Source organism: Echeneis naucrates, chromosome 13 (assembly GCF_900963305.1).
Source record: "Echeneis naucrates chromosome 13, fEcheNa1.1, whole genome shotgun sequence".
Lineage (NCBI taxonomy): Eukaryota > Metazoa > Chordata > Actinopteri > Carangiformes > Echeneidae > Echeneis > Echeneis naucrates.
Window position 1 is genome coordinate 2,961,931 of NC_042523.1, and position 17,284 is coordinate 2,979,214.

Consider the following 17,284-nt stretch of genomic DNA (forward strand, 5'->3'; position numbering starts at 1 on the left):
GATTTGGCACGTGGGCTTGCCTTTCAGCTGAGAGGCGGTTTGCAGGTAGGTGTCAGAGCCCCGCCCCCTACTCCCGACTCTCGCCCTCACTCTTCACGCGCTCCTGTCAAACCATGTACTTAACATGACTTAAAAGATTGGGTCGTGCACGTGCACATATTACCACCTTTGCCCACTCACACATAGGCTTCATTAACATGTGTCCTCCATATCAGAGGGGGAATCGGAAGCGTCTGTTGAACTGTAACACCCCCTCCCACCACCACACACGCTGTGTGTAATCCTTTCTCTACTTCTCAACATTTATTTGACAGTCTTATAATAAGATGAGAACTTTTAAGTCACCTTAACATCCAGGGGAGAGGAGTAAAGTAACACTTTTTATTTGAACATATTCAACTTTGTGTTTCTTTGTGGTATTATTTTGTAATTGTAAAAAATGTAACAAAACTGATGTGTGAATCTGTGTGTGTGTTTGTGTATTGGTGGAGGAGGGTGGCTGCAGGCTTTGTGGGAGCAAAACCAGCACAAGCTGACATACCTTTAGCATGTGTTTTTGATGCTAACATGAATGCAAAGCACAACTTTTAACCAGAGAAAAGCTGCCGTATTAAAAATGACTTTCTTACCAATCTTGTTTTTGGTCATGATATAGATGAATCTAACACACATCTTTATGATCAGAGCTTTTACTTCAATCATTTAGTTCAATTTTTCTGCTAATTCTCCTGTACTTCTACATACACATGCTTTTTTACTTGAAATTGTATGTTTACTTCAATGCTCCATTTACTTTTTTACTCCTGACCTATTAAAATCTTGTCAAAATCATAAATCTCTATATTTATAAACCAAAGCTAAAATACCAAGCCCAGGTTCATCCTGCTCGAATCTGTGAATACAGGATTTTGAATACACTGGTATGAACACCAACCATCCCCACCCTCTTCAGTTCATAGATGTGACTGGCTAGACATTTAAAGAGAGCAGCCTTTTTTTTTTTTTTTTTTTTTTTTCTACTGCAGCCAATTTAGGCATTTCTTTATTTATCTTTAAGCTTTATTTTATTTATTATACCTAATATATAATATATATATTAAAAAATTTGATGAAACTAAAATTGATCTATTATTATTGCATAGGTAATAGTTAAATGATACATCTCCATGTGAGAATAAGTAAAATTGTCAGCTTCATAGTTACCAAACACAAAGACAGAGTAAAATGTAAAATTCAAATTCTTGCACAATCATATTCCTATGATTCTGAATATTTTTAAGTCAAAACTGTGACAGTTATTGAAAAAGTGAAAATGAATTCTAAAAAAATATACTTAATTTTGATATGGCAAAAAAACCCTTAAATGTATTTGAAACATTCCCATTTATACATTAAATCTTCTTCCCCTCCTCCCCATTAGTACTTTTATGATTATACCATGGAATCTTTTTTTGTGTTTCCACAGTTCATGCCAAATAAAGATCTAGAGCTGCTGCCACTGGGCTAGAGAAAACACGCCTGCTTTTTGCATTCCTGTATATTTGTGCCAACAAAAGATTCACCTTACCCATACTTCTCTCTGGATATTACCACAAAAAGGACTCAAGAGGTGACACCTTACCTTCATGGGATTGAAAGACCCTAGGTTGCAAAGCAGGTATCCAGCAGAGAGAAAAAGAAAAACAGTTTTACAGGCTTAAAGCAACACAGGGTTCCTGCTTTAAAGCCAGGAATTTTAAGGATTCTGAGGTCTGTTTGGATTTTAAGGTGGTTTTTTTTATTATTTATTTTTTTTTTATATACATTCTATGTATCAAAATACACAGGAGCAAAACACATGTTCTCTTTATACCCCATCAGAAACTTTGTGTTGTTTCGAGAAAAGAAAACTGCAAATAAAAATAAATTCAAACATTCAATTAAAATGATCAGATGAAATTGGCCATTCAGCTATTTAAGTTTTGAGTTGCTGAAAATACTTTTAGTTTGGGCTTTGTGTCTTTGAGGGAAAGCCTATTTTAAACTGGTTGTTTTTGTCACCCAGCAGATTCAGTTAAAGGAAGAGGAGGCGAGGAGGAGAGAGGAAGTATGTTAAGGAAAACTTCAATAGCAATAAGAAATAAAAAAAAAAAACTTGTTATATTTTTGGAAAGACTGATAATCATAAAGCCAATTATGCTGTTGGGCAAGAAGTCCCCGGGTTTATATTTGAATATGACGGGAATACAAGATGCTGAATTTACTAGGAGGTAAAGAAAAAAACAGAGGGAAAGCTTTTGCATCCAAAAATATCAACATGATTTGTTTCCTTTATTGGAGAAAGGCGATGGCGAATTCACATCAACACAAATGTTCAATAAACACATGAAAAAGAGCAGCAGCTGAGCTTTGATGGCCATTGCCAGAACTTTCTCATTTCAGTCTTTTTGAAAGTTGTACAGAAAAGGGAGTTCAGTGAGTTTGACCCAATGTAACATTTCATATGATTAATAAATAAATAGAGACAGGCCTCATGGGGTGATGTTATCAAATGCTGGACCAATACAATTAGCATGTGTAGAAATGGATGCTGGAAAGTTAATACACTTTAAACATGTACTTAATTTTGGCCATGCTGCCTTTGGTTTAATGTGCCTCTGAAAATAGTCCCAATTAAAAGCTTTCTCATTGTTGAATAGAATCTACAGTAAGCAGCTGTAAAAAAAAAAAAAAAAAAGACACAACAAAACAGTAAACCATATACTTTTTGTGAAAGACAAGCTGAAAGAGACTGAGCCACTGAGAGAGAACACTGACACTTTTTACATGGGTTTCTTCATATTAATCAATTAATTAAGATGTTGCGTAACAGCAGACAAATCTTTGTTGAACTAATGTGAAAATTAAAAGTTCAGCTGCTGCTCCAGACTTTATTTCTACACCGCTGCTGGACACTTTGACAGACATATTGAATAAAGTCTTACAAACACTGTGTGTTGTTTATATTTATTTTTTAGAAACAGGTTAATTATTCTAACATCCTATCTAGCAGCCAATCAGCACATTCTGACACACAACGTGAAATATAAAATAAAATAAAACATTCATTCTGAAGGTGTGATACACGACAGAGCACTGATCTTATGTCTGATCCTGGGAGCAGTGAAGTCGACCTTAGCTATTCTCAGATCTCCCTGCACCACCAAGACTTTGAGAACTGGACCTGGATCTTCTCCAGTTGTTTTTTTTTTTTTTGTTTTTTTTTTTTTTTTTTTTAAACAGTCTGCAGTTAGATATTCATCACTAGACATCAAGATGACCAGTGGAAGAGGGTGGGGGGTGGGGGGTGGGGAGAGAGACTGAGGCCCTGCCTCCAAAAACAGGAAGAGCCTCTCTCATTGGTGCAGGCATCGGTCAATGTCCTCGCTTTGTTCCTGTTCCCACTGAGACATGAGTGGTTGCTTATTACAGTACACAAGCCAGCTCTGCCCCTTTGCCTCTGGCTTCTCCTCTCACCTTCGTACTAGCAGAAAGCTGGGCTGCAATTTGGTGGAAGTGTGAGAGGTGATCAGGGCTCACTGCTGTTTGGAGCGCCAGAACCGTGAGGTGATAGAACTGAGAGAAAGTCCCTGTTTTTTCTGCTGTGAGAGCTCAGCCAGACGCTGCTCTTCGTCCTGACGGACAGAGATAAAGGATTTAAATCAGTTACCTCAAAGAAGATCACAGTAGATGAAGCATTTGGCACACCCAATTTCACTCCCTACCTGCGCCAGTTGAGCTTGTCTGCGCTTGAAGGCCTCGATGGGGTCGTCTTCCAGTGCGTAGTTCTCCAACACCGCGCGGACATCCTCTATACCGCTCAGTGCAATGGCTGATGGATGAAGGAGAGGAGGTCAAACAGGAGATGCTTACGTGTCTAACAAGCCAAACAACGTACAAATGATTTGGATGAATGAAATAGCTGCACAAGAACACTTGCTGATTTTATTGACACAGTTATGTTGTAAGAATAAGAGTGATTTGTGATTTGAAGAGTGATTTGTCCATCTGTTTTAACGCACATTTCAGAAGATGATTTTTACCTTTCAGTCATTTGAATAGTTCTCTTCTAGTTAAATTTGCTGTCTACTCTGTTCCTAGTGTTCACGTGCTGAAATGTTTTTGTGCAAGACACTGACTCTCAAGCTGACCCACTTGACTGTGTGTGAGTGTGTGTGACTTTCTTCCTGTAAGTAAATTCAAATTTGACTGCCTCTCAGCAGATTTTTCAACCAAAGGGACTTCAGAAGATCCCCATTTGTTTTTTGTAATTCATACTTAAACATTCAAATGTTACTTCAGCAGACACCGTAATTGTTTCAGTGTGTCGCTACACAGCAATGTACAAGGAAATGGATGGAAGGAAATGAAAAGGCAGATGGAAGGGATGGGCCTCTGAACACCCTGCTCTCTGCGTCTTACTTTTGAGGAAGTTGGCAAGGTCATAAAGTGTCCTGTCCTCTGAGTTTCCATCCCACTTTTTCAAAGCCATGCCGTTGAAGGGCTGAAGACTGAATGCCTCTCGCTTACAGTCCACCACAATCACCTTACTGGTGTCTCGGTTCAGACAGGACACGTCCTGAGAGACAAGAGGCAGACATGAAAATATGAGGCAAGGGTGGCGGAGAATCTATTTTCCTACACTACAGATAAATTATGAGCCCTGATCTTGAAAATAATAATAGAATTCTTTGGGGTTATTAGGGTCCCTAATCCACCCCCCACCCACCACCCTCCTTGCTCCCTCTAGCCAAACAGAAGCCCTCAGATGCTGTTTATCCTTTTAAGAACCTTTTTTTGGCCTAATAATCCCTAATACCCACCTAGATTAAAGCCAACAAACCCACATACACTTTCTCTGCTAGCCCCAGCTGGTATGAGTATGTGAGTACATTTGTATATGTGAAACAAATGGAGAGGGATGCTCTTCTTGTCACTATCACCAAGCTAATCTAGTGCCCAGCCTCCCCACCAAAAAACTTGTGTATGTGTCAACCCCAGTGGACATATTTGTCCATCCTCCTCAAATCCAATGAATAAAAGGCATCTGTCTTCCTTCAGAGCATGTGTGTGATGTGAAAGGCTATAACCTAAATTGAAGCATCTACACACACATACATATTTTTCACAGGAATCACCTCTGCACTTTGACTTCCAAGTTGTTGAGACCATGACGTCATAAAAACAGTTTGAGGTGTTTAAAGACAATGGTGTAGCAGTGTACTATATCCCTGCAAATCAAAACAACAAATCAAAACGATCGGCCATTACTAAAGCCCCAAATATTTCAGAGTTTAGCTGAACAGGTTGCAAAGTAAGGTCACACACCAGCAGTGACTTTCTGAACACATAGCTGCAATGTCTCACCATTGTAAGCAGATGTCAGCAGCAAATGCTCCACTAATTGAGATTCACTCCCGAAAACATCCAGGCTTTCATACCTCATCTCCTATCACTACAGCAACCACGCTGCCGTTCCTCTCTGTATATCTTTGTAATAAAATGCCTCTGTCAAATCTGTGGTGTCATGTTATTGGCAGGAGCCATCTGTCTCTGCTGCCTCTGTTTGAACACCAGAGATGACATCTACTGCTGTGAGGAGCTGACCCTATCTTGGTCAGCATAGGACATCACAGTCAGATCTCATTTGATTCCCACCCTGTGGAACTCAAATCTTACAGTTCTGGGACATGTCCCCCAAAAGGGATCACATCAAAGCATACTAAACTCTTTCTCTGATCAGTTGCTCTACCATCCAGCTCGAGTGAAATGACCTCATATCACATTCGTGATAGGTACTTAATGTATTATACTATTCTTAAGTTAAAGTAATGGCGTTTATTAGAATATTTGTTATATATTACATATAATATTTGTCTCTCCTCTGACAGCAGAATCACACAAACCCATTCAGTTTCCATGAAGATCCTGAAAGTAAACCCTGTTCAGGCAGCAGGCCACAATAAAAACAAGCAGTTGTCAAGGAGGACAGTTAATCCAACTGTCCTGTTGTATTTCTTAACTCTACAGACAATGAGACATCTAATCCATTTCAGGTCTGATGCTCAGATGCAGGGCAGCAGTCAACAGCTAGATGCTGGTCAGGTTTTCGACACAGTACACAGTACAACTCATGAGGAATTAATGGTATTAAACTCAAAATTAATTTTATTGGGGCAATATTAGACAATGAAGCAACTGGCAGAATGAATACAATAGGTAGAAGACTCTTCCACAAAAGTTTGTATCACTTTGTTTGGTCCCAATTGTTTTAAATAAACAGGTAAACTTGGATTGCACAGTGAATCCCAAGATAATTTAAATCCCAATGTGGCAAAATGCAACATCCAAATCCCTTGAAAAGCAAAAATAAATGCAAATAAATGGATTTTGTGTCACAACGTTGTGGTACATGGTTGGCCAAAAGGAATTAATGTAATAACGGCATCCCCGTTCCTCTGCTGTAACACTCACACATCAACAGATCCATACCTGTTGTTTCACATCTCTGTACACCTAAATCAGGATACTTCCCCATTTCCCAGCACTGACGTATAACTTTAGAAAATCCGCTATTTCACCACACACTCCTGAAATGCATGCACACATTCACACACATACACACAAAGACATTTCCATCTGTATATCACAGAGGCTTCCTGTCATGTCATCGCAGCCATCACAGAAAACGTACATCGTCAGAAACATATAAACAATGATTGAATTTGACAGCACACTGAAGAACTTTCTCTTAACATATGTTTCCTGACTCTCCTTTGGCATATGGAGCTTTAATAACTCTCAATGGGCATCTGTTGCCTTCAGCCCTTGTCTTGGCATTATGGAGATGAGATAAGTGTCTTCTTTCTTGAAAGTAGGTTAACCATCTCCTTACAACCTCCAGACTGTTTCTCAGTAGGACATACAGAGATGACAGTTGGAGGGAGACAGAAGAAAGGATGGAGGCAGGGGGTTGATGAAGGAGGGATGAAAAATAAATAAGAGGGGAGAAGAGGAAGGGGCAAGGGTGAATGAGGGTGGATGGTGAAAAAGGAGGAAGAGGAGGGACAGATGCAGGGAGAGAGAGAGAGAGAGAGAGAGAAACTAAGGGCTGGAGGCAGAAGGTTACTGACGCCTGAGAGAGAGAGAGGGCAGGGATGAAGGAGGGAAGGAGTGAAGTGGGGAGGAGGAGAAATCAGCAGCAGAAGGCAGCTACAGAGAGGAGATACTGGGGGGATAACACACCAACAGTGTACAGGCGTTTATCTGTCTGCATAACATGAACACGGCTTCAAACTATGACTTAAATGAATTTAGGCCTTTTCTGATAAAATGAATAATTTAACCCTTTCATAGCCACATTTCAAAATGTCACTACATACTCAGAATTGGCGCAACCTCAGTTAATTAAGTTCACAAAAGAAATTACACAGAATTTTATTAATTTTCTAGATAAAAAAAATAACAAACTGAGAAAACTAACAGAATTAACACGTATGGGTTGTACAAGATCTGGTTTGAACTTTCTATCTGTTCATGAGTTTTGCTCATTCTTTTCAGCAGTAATTGTGAAAAATATGCTCCAGTAAACTACAACCCATTTAACCCAGACTAACTTCTCCTCACTCTGACATCGGAAAAATACAGGATTGATCTGAGAGACTTTTGCTATACAAACAGCTGACAAAAAGGGCTCTGAATGAGACAAACACCAGTAAAACAGCAATGCTGCAGTCAGAGTCAGACTGATCCAAAAATTCACGAACTTCCTTCACAACTGTATTCAAAGTGTCAGAATCTCAACTGTAAGTTGGAAAAATCAATTGAAATAACATTGCAGTTTTGACCTGCGAAATATTATTTCCCACAGGTGTGTCAAGAAGGGGAAAACGAAAACACCCTTGGGGAAATATGGCAAGTCGAAATTACCTCCTCTAACTTCAATTTGCAACTAGTTAAAAGAAACTGCTGATATTGAAGACACATTATAGCTGAACTGAACCCACTTATGTAATCGTCAGGGTAGAAATATTTAGCTTTCCCCCAGATTTATGTCAACATCGTTCACAAGTCTACAAGAGAACTACATAAGCTATGTTATGTGTGTGTAGGATACACCACAGGCAGCAAACATTAACAAAGTCAACTCTTTCATCCTCATTTAGAGTTCCCAGAAATTTCACCTCCCACCAAAGCAATAACTCCCTACAGGGGGGGATTATTTAATATCAGACACGAGAGACAAGTATTTAATTAGTATGCTGGAATGACATTACCAAATGCCAAGCAGGTTGGATCTTAGGACATTACCACAAATGTGTTGCCCTCCCTGTATAGTAAGTTTCAATTGAGTAAGTCAGCAGTATACAGGTCAAAAATTTTATTGGTCTTAAATTTAACAATAAGGCCTTCGTGTGGTAAGCTGCAAACCACTGATGGAGATATAGCCATAGCATAGCCATCTGTGCTAAGTGCTTAATAAGGTTAAATACAGATGGAAATCTGAAAAACAAAGCAAAATGTCTGTCTCATAGATGGATCAAATCACATCATAATGATTCTTTGATTTTTTTTAGCTTGCTGATATGAAACGAAGGACTGTATAAATACTGTATTTTGTGGACCATAAGGCACACCACATTATAAGGCGCAATATCAATTAACGGGTCTATTTTCATACATAAGGCGCACCGGGTTATAAGGCGCATGATAAAACATAAAGCAAAGCACAGTACGTACCGTTATTACAAAAAGTGGCAGAGATAAGTGTACTGCATTCTGTTCGCTGATTGGTTTATCTTTGCCAGCGATAGCAAACACCTGAAGTGAGTGTGACGTTGGAACAACAATTTAAAACATTTGATTATAATTGAATTATGATATGGATTTAAAAATTGGGTTTACGTTAAAAACCTAACGTTGGCTTGACGTCTAATTATAGTAAGGTAACACTGACTAAATGTTGGATGGTGGTTGGTTGCCAGCACTACATAAATACTTATCTAACATTGTCTGATGTTGCAACCCATATCCAACCAAGGACCAACGTTAACACAACATCCCTGTGTCAGCTGGGAATGCTCTGACAATCCATCAAGCGGAGTGGCTTCGTCACTTACCAAAGTCACACTGAAACATTTTGACTGATTTTTGAGCGCAGTGTATGACATAAAATGGTTCAAGGTCAGTAAGCACAACAAGAATTCATACATAAGGCGCACCGGTTAAAATTCTACTCATCATTTCATCCATCTTCACAATACAAGTAAAAAGTTAAAAAGTTTAGTAAAAAGCAAACACTGTCCTTGTTTGTAACATTTATCCCAACCTTAAACATCACAGCTACATACAATTCTAATGCCTGATCCTAAGCTGGACTCTCACCTGGACGAAGTCTTGACCTTCAAACTGATCTCCAAAGGTTTCTTAAAGACGTACAAAATATCTGACTCAAACTGATTCTTAGGAAGATAAAATAACAAGTAAATACTCATAAAAACACACAACGTACCTTAACATGATGTCCCTCCATGTAGCGAGTTGCATCTCTGAAAAGACGATACATGACGAAACCCTGTGGATCGATGCTGTCAATCAACGGGTAAGCTGTCTGAACAAACACACACACATTCATTCATGTCACTTTTTCCCCCCAAATCTTTTGATAAAAAAAAAATAATAAAATAAATAAATAAAAAATAAAATAAAAATAAATATATATATATATATATATATATATATATATATATATATATATATATATATATATATATATATATCGCCGATTAATCTTCAAATAGATTAATCCATAGCTAAACTAATCTCTTTTTAAATCCATAATAACAAACAACTAGTGTTACAAACTCATCAAGTCAACACACTTCACACACACAAACAAAGCAAAGATCTGAGAGACTGTTTAAAGATCCTCAAGACCAGACAGCAGAGTTGATCAATTAGCTCAAATCAGCATGACACTGAGGTCTCTGCGGACTGTTTACAGATAAACACAGCTAAATGATCTGCCAGTGTGCGTGTCTTACCATGCCAGTCTCTGCAGTGAAGATGACAATCTCATAGAGCGGTGCCAACTGCTGGAACAAGTAGTCAATACCTGGACGTTTCTTGAAGCGCCAGCCGGTTGCCAACTGGAGACAGCAAAAAGTGAAAGTAATTACTGACACACTGCAGTATAGTGAAGTTTCTTGTTCTGAGTTAATGCGCCCTAAACACTTGGCTATTAGATTGTACTAGTAAAGGATAGAATTGTGAAAGGGCAGTTTGTATACCACATGCAGTCTTTGTACCTAGAGCATGCACTGTATTACATCACACATTAAGCTCCTATATGAGGAGTGTAGGAGGATTCTATGTTGGAAAACAGTAGTTCACGCTTGTGGCTCGAAATTTAAGTGTCAACCAGACTGTAGATGACACAACCCCAGACCACAAAATCATAACTATTACTTTGAGGCACAGATGAGACATGAAACACAGCTCCAGCTACATTAACAGTGTGTTAGTTAGTTAGTTGAGGATTAGTTGTAGTCAAACTTCACTTTCAAAGCTTTATCTTTCATTGTGACAATAATGCATTAGACTATAACAGAAGAATACAGTCCATACAGAATGTACTCTTGCACAAAGCAGAGAGCTGCCGTTTGTCACACAGAGCTAAAGCTTGTCCAGTCATATGCTAGAGGAAGTAAAGGAATGACAGATTTCATGATTAACTTCACAACAGCAGGTGAAGCTTTTGTTAGTCTCTCAGGCCTGTAGAAACCTGCAGAGGAAAAGAAATGTCTGTCTGGAAATGATATTCCTCCAGCTAATTTAATTTCACAGGAAAGGAGCTCACCAAATTTCCTCTGAAAGGAATTTTAAAATAATGTACTAAGATACTAAATCAAATGGGAAGTAGGGCTGTTTTCACATAGGCTTTAATGCAATATGATGTCAGTGGAGTTGTCCCCTGATGATAAGCATTTGAGCATTCGCTTCACTTTTCAGACTTAAGAATCTCAGGCCACTAAACACAGTTTCCTCTATTTTCAAAAATGTAGGAAAGTGACGACTAAATGAAAAAAACTGGAGGAAAAAACTGGATTACCCGGAAATGGAAAAGCAGTAGAAGATGAATGAATGAATGAATGAAAATAAACAATACATTCTGCTAGTCAACCCAGAGAAGGCAAACTGGTTCCTGCTCATTCCCAAAAACCATACTTTCATCATTCTTATCAAGATAATATTTATTATAGTGATTGTGAACCATGTGACAGTTTTCTTTTAATTAATCACTTGATTAAAGAAACGTGTCATTATTTGCATGACAGCTGTGAAGCTGAAGCTGACGGAAAGAGTGTTTGAAACTGTAGCTGGAATGAGACAGAAAAAGTAAGAAGGTGTGTGTGTTGTGTCCGTTGTTTTGTGACAGTCAGACGCTTAGAGATCACAGCCTTCTCTACTCAGGTCAGCTCCTGTTTGCTGCGGTTTGAGTAAAAACACAAATAGCATCAACATCAGCCTTAGGGTTATTGCCAATCTGTGTTTTTGTAGTGATAGTGAACAGACTGATGTTTTCAGATAGAGAGTTGTCTTAGAGTGACTCCCTGACTCAGGACTCCTTGGTAATCTGCAGCCATGATTACAGCTGTAAAATGTTTGTTGGTGGAGCGAAATGGGGAGAGAGGATGGGGTGGGGGGGTGGGTTATTCTAAATATGTTCAGCAAGGAAAAAGATTAAAGAAAAAGCTGGGACTTTTTGGGGGGGGTGCAGAGAACATGATAATGGAGTATCTGGGGGTGATACATAAGAATGAAAGAGTCCCAACTGTGGGCCACTGTATTATCTTTTCTGCATTTATCTGTTTAACAGGTAGCAGGTGTCGAGTTACAGCTGGTGCACACCTGTCAGGTAAGTCAACAAAGTGTATGGCCGAGAGTATGAGGAGAGTGTGTGTGTGTGTGTGTGTATATGAGTATAAAAAGGAGAGAGTCAGTCAACAAGATGACAGGTGGTGGGGTACAACTCCGACACACACTCCACCTGTCCCATAAAACCAATAACCCCCCACAACACCAACAGTCCTACTCAGCCCCTTACTCCTTAGTGTTTCTAATTGTTGCCTAGTTTTCTTGGGTTTGCTACCCAGTAGAAAGGGGGCTATAGAGAGGGAACAATTTACACAGAAAAATGTCATAGAAAGAGTGATTTAGCTTTTCTTAGTAATGGAAAAGGCTACAATCAGCATTCAGACCCAGGGTTACTGCAGAGGGTGTTAACAGTTTTCAATGGTGTAAACACATAATCCAGATGAATACACTGGACACGTGAACATATTTTCTCTACTTCCGTTGTAATATCTTTCAGAACTTAGACACAGACCTGTCACCTGTTTAGTACAATGGTGTGAAACCAGAAAGACTGCAGCTCATTCCCACGAAAGTCAGCTAAAACTCTAAAATAATTACCCGGTATACATGGTTACTGTGGTGGAAATAGGGAATAACTTCATGAAGGCAACATGCTCTTCAGCCAGGAACTGTGCTTCACTCTATTTCTTCTATGAAAGTACATCTTAAGAACCAGTTCTGAGAGGCCAAGAACAGACTCTTATACAAGCAGAGAGGGTGAAAACACATACCGACCACTCTGGGTGTAGCAGGACATCAGTGAGCTCTAGCACCAGAGTGTAAGGAGGCTGGTAGTATGGCTCTTTGAGGGGATCGGGGAGCAGCTTTGGGCTTGTTGGCTCAATAATCATCTAAAAATAACACACAAAAACAGAGCAGGTCACACTGTTCCTATGGAAATTAATGCACATTTATGAACATGAACATATTTCACAACACTGTCCAGAGTCAGAGGAGGAAGTTGGCAAATTTGAGTAAATACTGGAAGTTTGAGGGGGAAAATCCAAGCTACACATAATCAATTTTTAATAAGTCCTTCTAATAGCAACAAGATGAAGCTAAAGAGAAAAGGGGGGGGGGTTGTTCAGTAAACATAAAAACATTTCGCTATTTACAGTTAAAAGCGTGGTTTTCACAGTAAAACCCAATTTAAATCCCAGTCTTCTGGGACTTCTGGGAAGAGCTAAAACAAAGAAAAGGACAGAGCAAAATGAACTTCATTCTGTTCACGCAGCTGAATGTTTTCACATTCAGTTATTCAGGGAGGGAAGTAACGAGCTTGCATTTGTTTCTGTGAATCAGTTTTTGCGTGTTCAAAAGAGGAGTGAAAGTAAAAGTCACGAAAGTTGCAAAAAAATGAGTGTTGGACCCATTGTCTCCGAATATGTTAGTCTACATATATATTTTACAATACAATAGACCAGTGCGTGCAGGGTTGTCAGCATATAAATAATCATAACCATTTAGTTACTATCAATATCATTAGATATTAATAGTTATGTTTATAACAACAAAATATTACACAAATGAATAATATTTTATTTAAAAAATGACTGTTGGCAAAATGAAAGCTAGGAAGGAAGGAGTGGTTACTACATGTCACAACATATGTCATTACTGCAGCAATTAGTTGTTCCATAGGAAAAACCTGAAATATCTTTTCAACCCTTAACACTGAAGATTCCTATTGTCCACCTGGAGATGCTGCTTATTTTAAGCATAAAAGTATAAAAAAAATAAAAACAATAAAATGATTATATAATAAACAAAAATCTTAATTTTGACCAGTCAAATGCTCAACACAAGTGCACACTACTCTGCTTCTTGTTGGACTTTAAATAGCCAAAATATCCCCACACTACCAAATCAGGACCTTTCTTCTCAACAATGTCCTTGTCTTTTGAGCCTTGGCCTGTGTCCGTTGGAGTGTCTTCTTTGGGGACGCTGTTGCTTGTGTTAAGATTTTCTGCCATTTTCACGTATTTCGCTTCCGCTCCTAACAGACTGGTGGCCAAAACATAAGCACGTGTGCTTACGTTTAAGCCGGCTGCATCACTTACTCTCTTCTATGTGTGTGTCAACCTAGCCTGACGTGGCTGTAACTCCATTCCAGCTGTGTGATTGGTTCAGCACGGCGCTGTTCTCATTATCATTGGCTGTTCGTGTTGTCTGTAAAAAAATGGATGGAATGAGTTCTATTGACTATGTCTTATATTTCTGTCTAAGAAAAGTTATTTTGCGATAATTATCGTTATATTGCCCAGTCCAATGTCCAGTAGTTAGCTAGTAGTTAGCTTAAAACATAAACATGTCAGATGATTATTTTAACAGGCTAACTGTACGAGAGAAAAAAATGGTACAATGAAAAACACATATGTGGGTCTTTCTCATTGTCCCTTCTGTTTGCTTTCATTTTCATGGAGAAATTATTCCACTGAATGGCCGGAGGTGACATACATCAATATTTACAACTACCTGATTGAGTCACCCGGTAAGATCATCAAATAACCTTAACGTGAAATAAAGGTAGGCTACATGCACACTACTACATCATCATTTTAAAATAGCTTTTTATAACCCAAATGTTTCAAATCTGCCCCATTTATGGGTTTATGGGGTAAAAACTTGATTCATCACAGAAACGGTGCTGCATGTAGCCCATATCACATTTCTCATTCTCACTGCTCTTCTTCCCTTTGTGTAATACAAATTAAGCTGTAAATAAAAAATATTGAGGCTTGCAATAAATATAGTAACTTCTGATCAACCTATATCGATTTCAGGCTTAAAAATACAACATTCATATAAATCATGCCCACTTCAACCATGCCAGTTAAAGTCTTGCCCCTTGTCATTACGAATACGATACAAAAAATGTAGATGGTTGAAGAGATACGGATAGTGGTATATTCGCTCATCCCTAGTAAGGACCCTATATTGACTGAAGTGCAACATCTCAGCTTTTAGAAACCGCTGGAAATTCAGGAGAGCCAACATCTACTAACTTGTAGTAATCTGAAGTGTGTGTTATGTGAATGTGCTGCTGGCGGCACACTCGGTATTAAAGGGTTATACTACTATGAGACTGAGGAAAGTAGGGATGAAACAATATTCAATATTTTACTGAACCGTTCAATATGCCCTGTGTGGTTCAATACAAAGGCAAGCAACAGTGTTTCAGCCTGTCACAAAACTTTATCAAAACTTTGTACAGCGCATGCTGTGTGATTAGCTACACAAGGAGCAGACACAGTAGAGAGAGCAGGAATGCTTTGTTCATGCTGCCTTCAGAGCCAATCAGAGATCCCTGAATGTCCCAGGAGCCAATCAGTGCTAGGATGCAAATAACTGGAAAAGAGAGTGGAGAGTAAACCTTGAGCAAATATGGCGAGTGAGCAGGAATCTGAAAAAGAAAATGAAAAGAAATTTGAAGAGGCGCCGTCGTCTTACAAGTCCATGATGTGGGATCATTTTGGATTGAGTGTCAGTTACGATGACAAGGGCAAAATGACGGTCATTTTCAGCTATTGAATACTCCGTAGGTAACACAAGCAACAGCCGTTACCAGTCTGTATCACTTGGAGAAGCTTGGAGCAGGTCAGAGTCGGCTTTCAACAGCTAACATTAGAGCACAGTCGTCAATTGCAGCTGCCTTCCAACTGGTTTGCAACCAATTCAGAAAAACACAAAGTGATAACAAAAGCAGTGGGTGTCTTCAGAGTGAAAGACCTGGAGCCATATTTGGTGGTTGAGAACACTGGATTTCGTCATATGATGAAAACAATTGAACCTCATTATCATGTACTGTCCTGCATCCATTTTACTATCACCCAACCTATTTCTGTGCTTGCGCTTAATTATTTTTAAATGCAATATATTGACTTTTCTAGTGAGTAGTTTTATATTAACATATTGAAACCGTACCGCATAATGTTCAGTATGCATCAAAAATCGTGACGCATACTGAACTGTGGGAAAACTGTACCGTTGCATCCCTAGGGGAAAGCCTCTCCATAATCCATTGAAACAGAATTCATGGCCTCACCAGAAGCAGAAACTAACCCATTTAAGGTGGCTGTCCAGCAGACAGAGAAACCAGCTTCCAGGATATATTCAAGATAAACAAGTCTGATCAAGACATGTCCATCTTTATGGTTTTGTTGAAAATTGAGCCAAGGTTCTTAGCAACATTTTAAAGCCTAAATGATTTTAATAATTAATACATATAGTACAGTGCAGGAACCAACATCATGATTTTTCATTAGTTTTACCCTGAAATTACCAAATTCAAAGACACTGTCTTAACATGCCTTGGAAAACCTATTATATACTACTGCACATCTCCAAATTTCCGGGGTTACAAACTAAATTGCTTTAAGCTCAAACATTATTTCCTCCTGGTTTTACAAGACAAGTGCTCACCTGCCTGTAGTCCTTGAAGTATTTGAAGGTTCTTTTTAACTGCTGCACAACTGGAGGGTCTGAGAAGAGGAACAGAATCCACACAGGAAAAAAGTATAAGTCTTTCATGGTCTGAGTAAAGATGATTAATCAAAACAATTCACATATTAATATTACATCGACCAAACAAAAAAAACTAAAAACTTGACACAACTTAGAATTAAAGGCAAACAAAAGACATACAACTTCTGTATTTATAGGTTTGAACTGTTTTAGAACAGAAAACATGGGGGAAATTTTGTTGTAGGATAGCCCTCCCTAATGTAACAATGCTCATTGAATTTAACAACATTTGAGAGCTATATTATACCTCTATTTTAAAAGCCACAGTGAAAGGAAAAGGAACATTAGGAAGGTGACATGCAGCAAAAAGGGCCACTGGTTGGCTCATGGTACGTGCTACAACTAATGCTTCCAACATGAGGCTCAGCGGATTAGTTATCAGTATGGTGATCAGTTAAGTCACATGGTTCTATCTGATCAATGAGGCTGAGGTGTGAGCAGTGGACAAGCCAGCTAGATGTGTCTTGCTCATGGCTTCTGCATTTGACAACATGCTGATGACACATAAAAATAAAGACTTTGTTTCCCATGGGGCTGTAGGCTCATTACTACAAACGGGATCACAATAGCCAGTCAGACACAAGCACGCATGCTCTCTGTTCATCTTTAAACATGTCTGCCAAAGCTAGAACGCTTGGATCCCAGAGGACTTGATCCCCCAGAGTTCATAAAAGCGTGCTGAAGCAGGGAGCAAAGGCCATCTGCCACAGTCCTGCTGTGATGACGCGAGTCTGTACAAACGTTTTTGTATGTGGGAGTGTGTATATTGTATGTATACAGTATATGTAATGTGTATCAGATGTAGGGGGGGTCAAAAGATGATGGA

General features: G+C 38.9%; 1 protein-coding gene across 5 annotated transcripts in view; it reads right to left on the reverse strand.

Annotated features, from left to right (window-relative positions):
• Nucleotides 1-1,863: 1,863 nt before the first annotated feature.
• Nucleotides 1,864-17,284, reverse strand: part of timm50 (translocase of inner mitochondrial membrane 50 homolog (S. cerevisiae)) — a 38,125-nt gene continuing 22,704 nt past the window's right edge. For 3 of the 5 annotated variants that reach the window (XM_029518246.1, XM_029518243.1, XM_029518247.1), the window contains 7 exons: nt 16,357-16,415; nt 12,666-12,785; nt 10,062-10,166; nt 9,530-9,628; nt 4,441-4,597; nt 3,744-3,850; nt 1,864-3,653 (listed from right to left, as the gene is read on the reverse strand). In XM_029518246.1, the coding sequence (XP_029374106.1) occupies nt 3,555-3,653; nt 3,744-3,850; nt 4,441-4,597; nt 9,530-9,628; nt 10,062-10,166; nt 12,666-12,785; nt 16,357-16,415 (746 nt within the window). In that variant the 3' untranslated portion in view covers nt 1,864-3,554. Of the gene's footprint in view, nt 3,654-3,743; nt 3,851-4,440; nt 4,598-9,529; nt 9,629-10,061; nt 10,167-12,665; nt 12,786-13,994; nt 14,107-16,356; nt 16,416-17,284 lie in introns of those variants that run through there. The other 2 variants (XM_029518244.1, XM_029518248.1) reach the window with 2 other exon arrangements.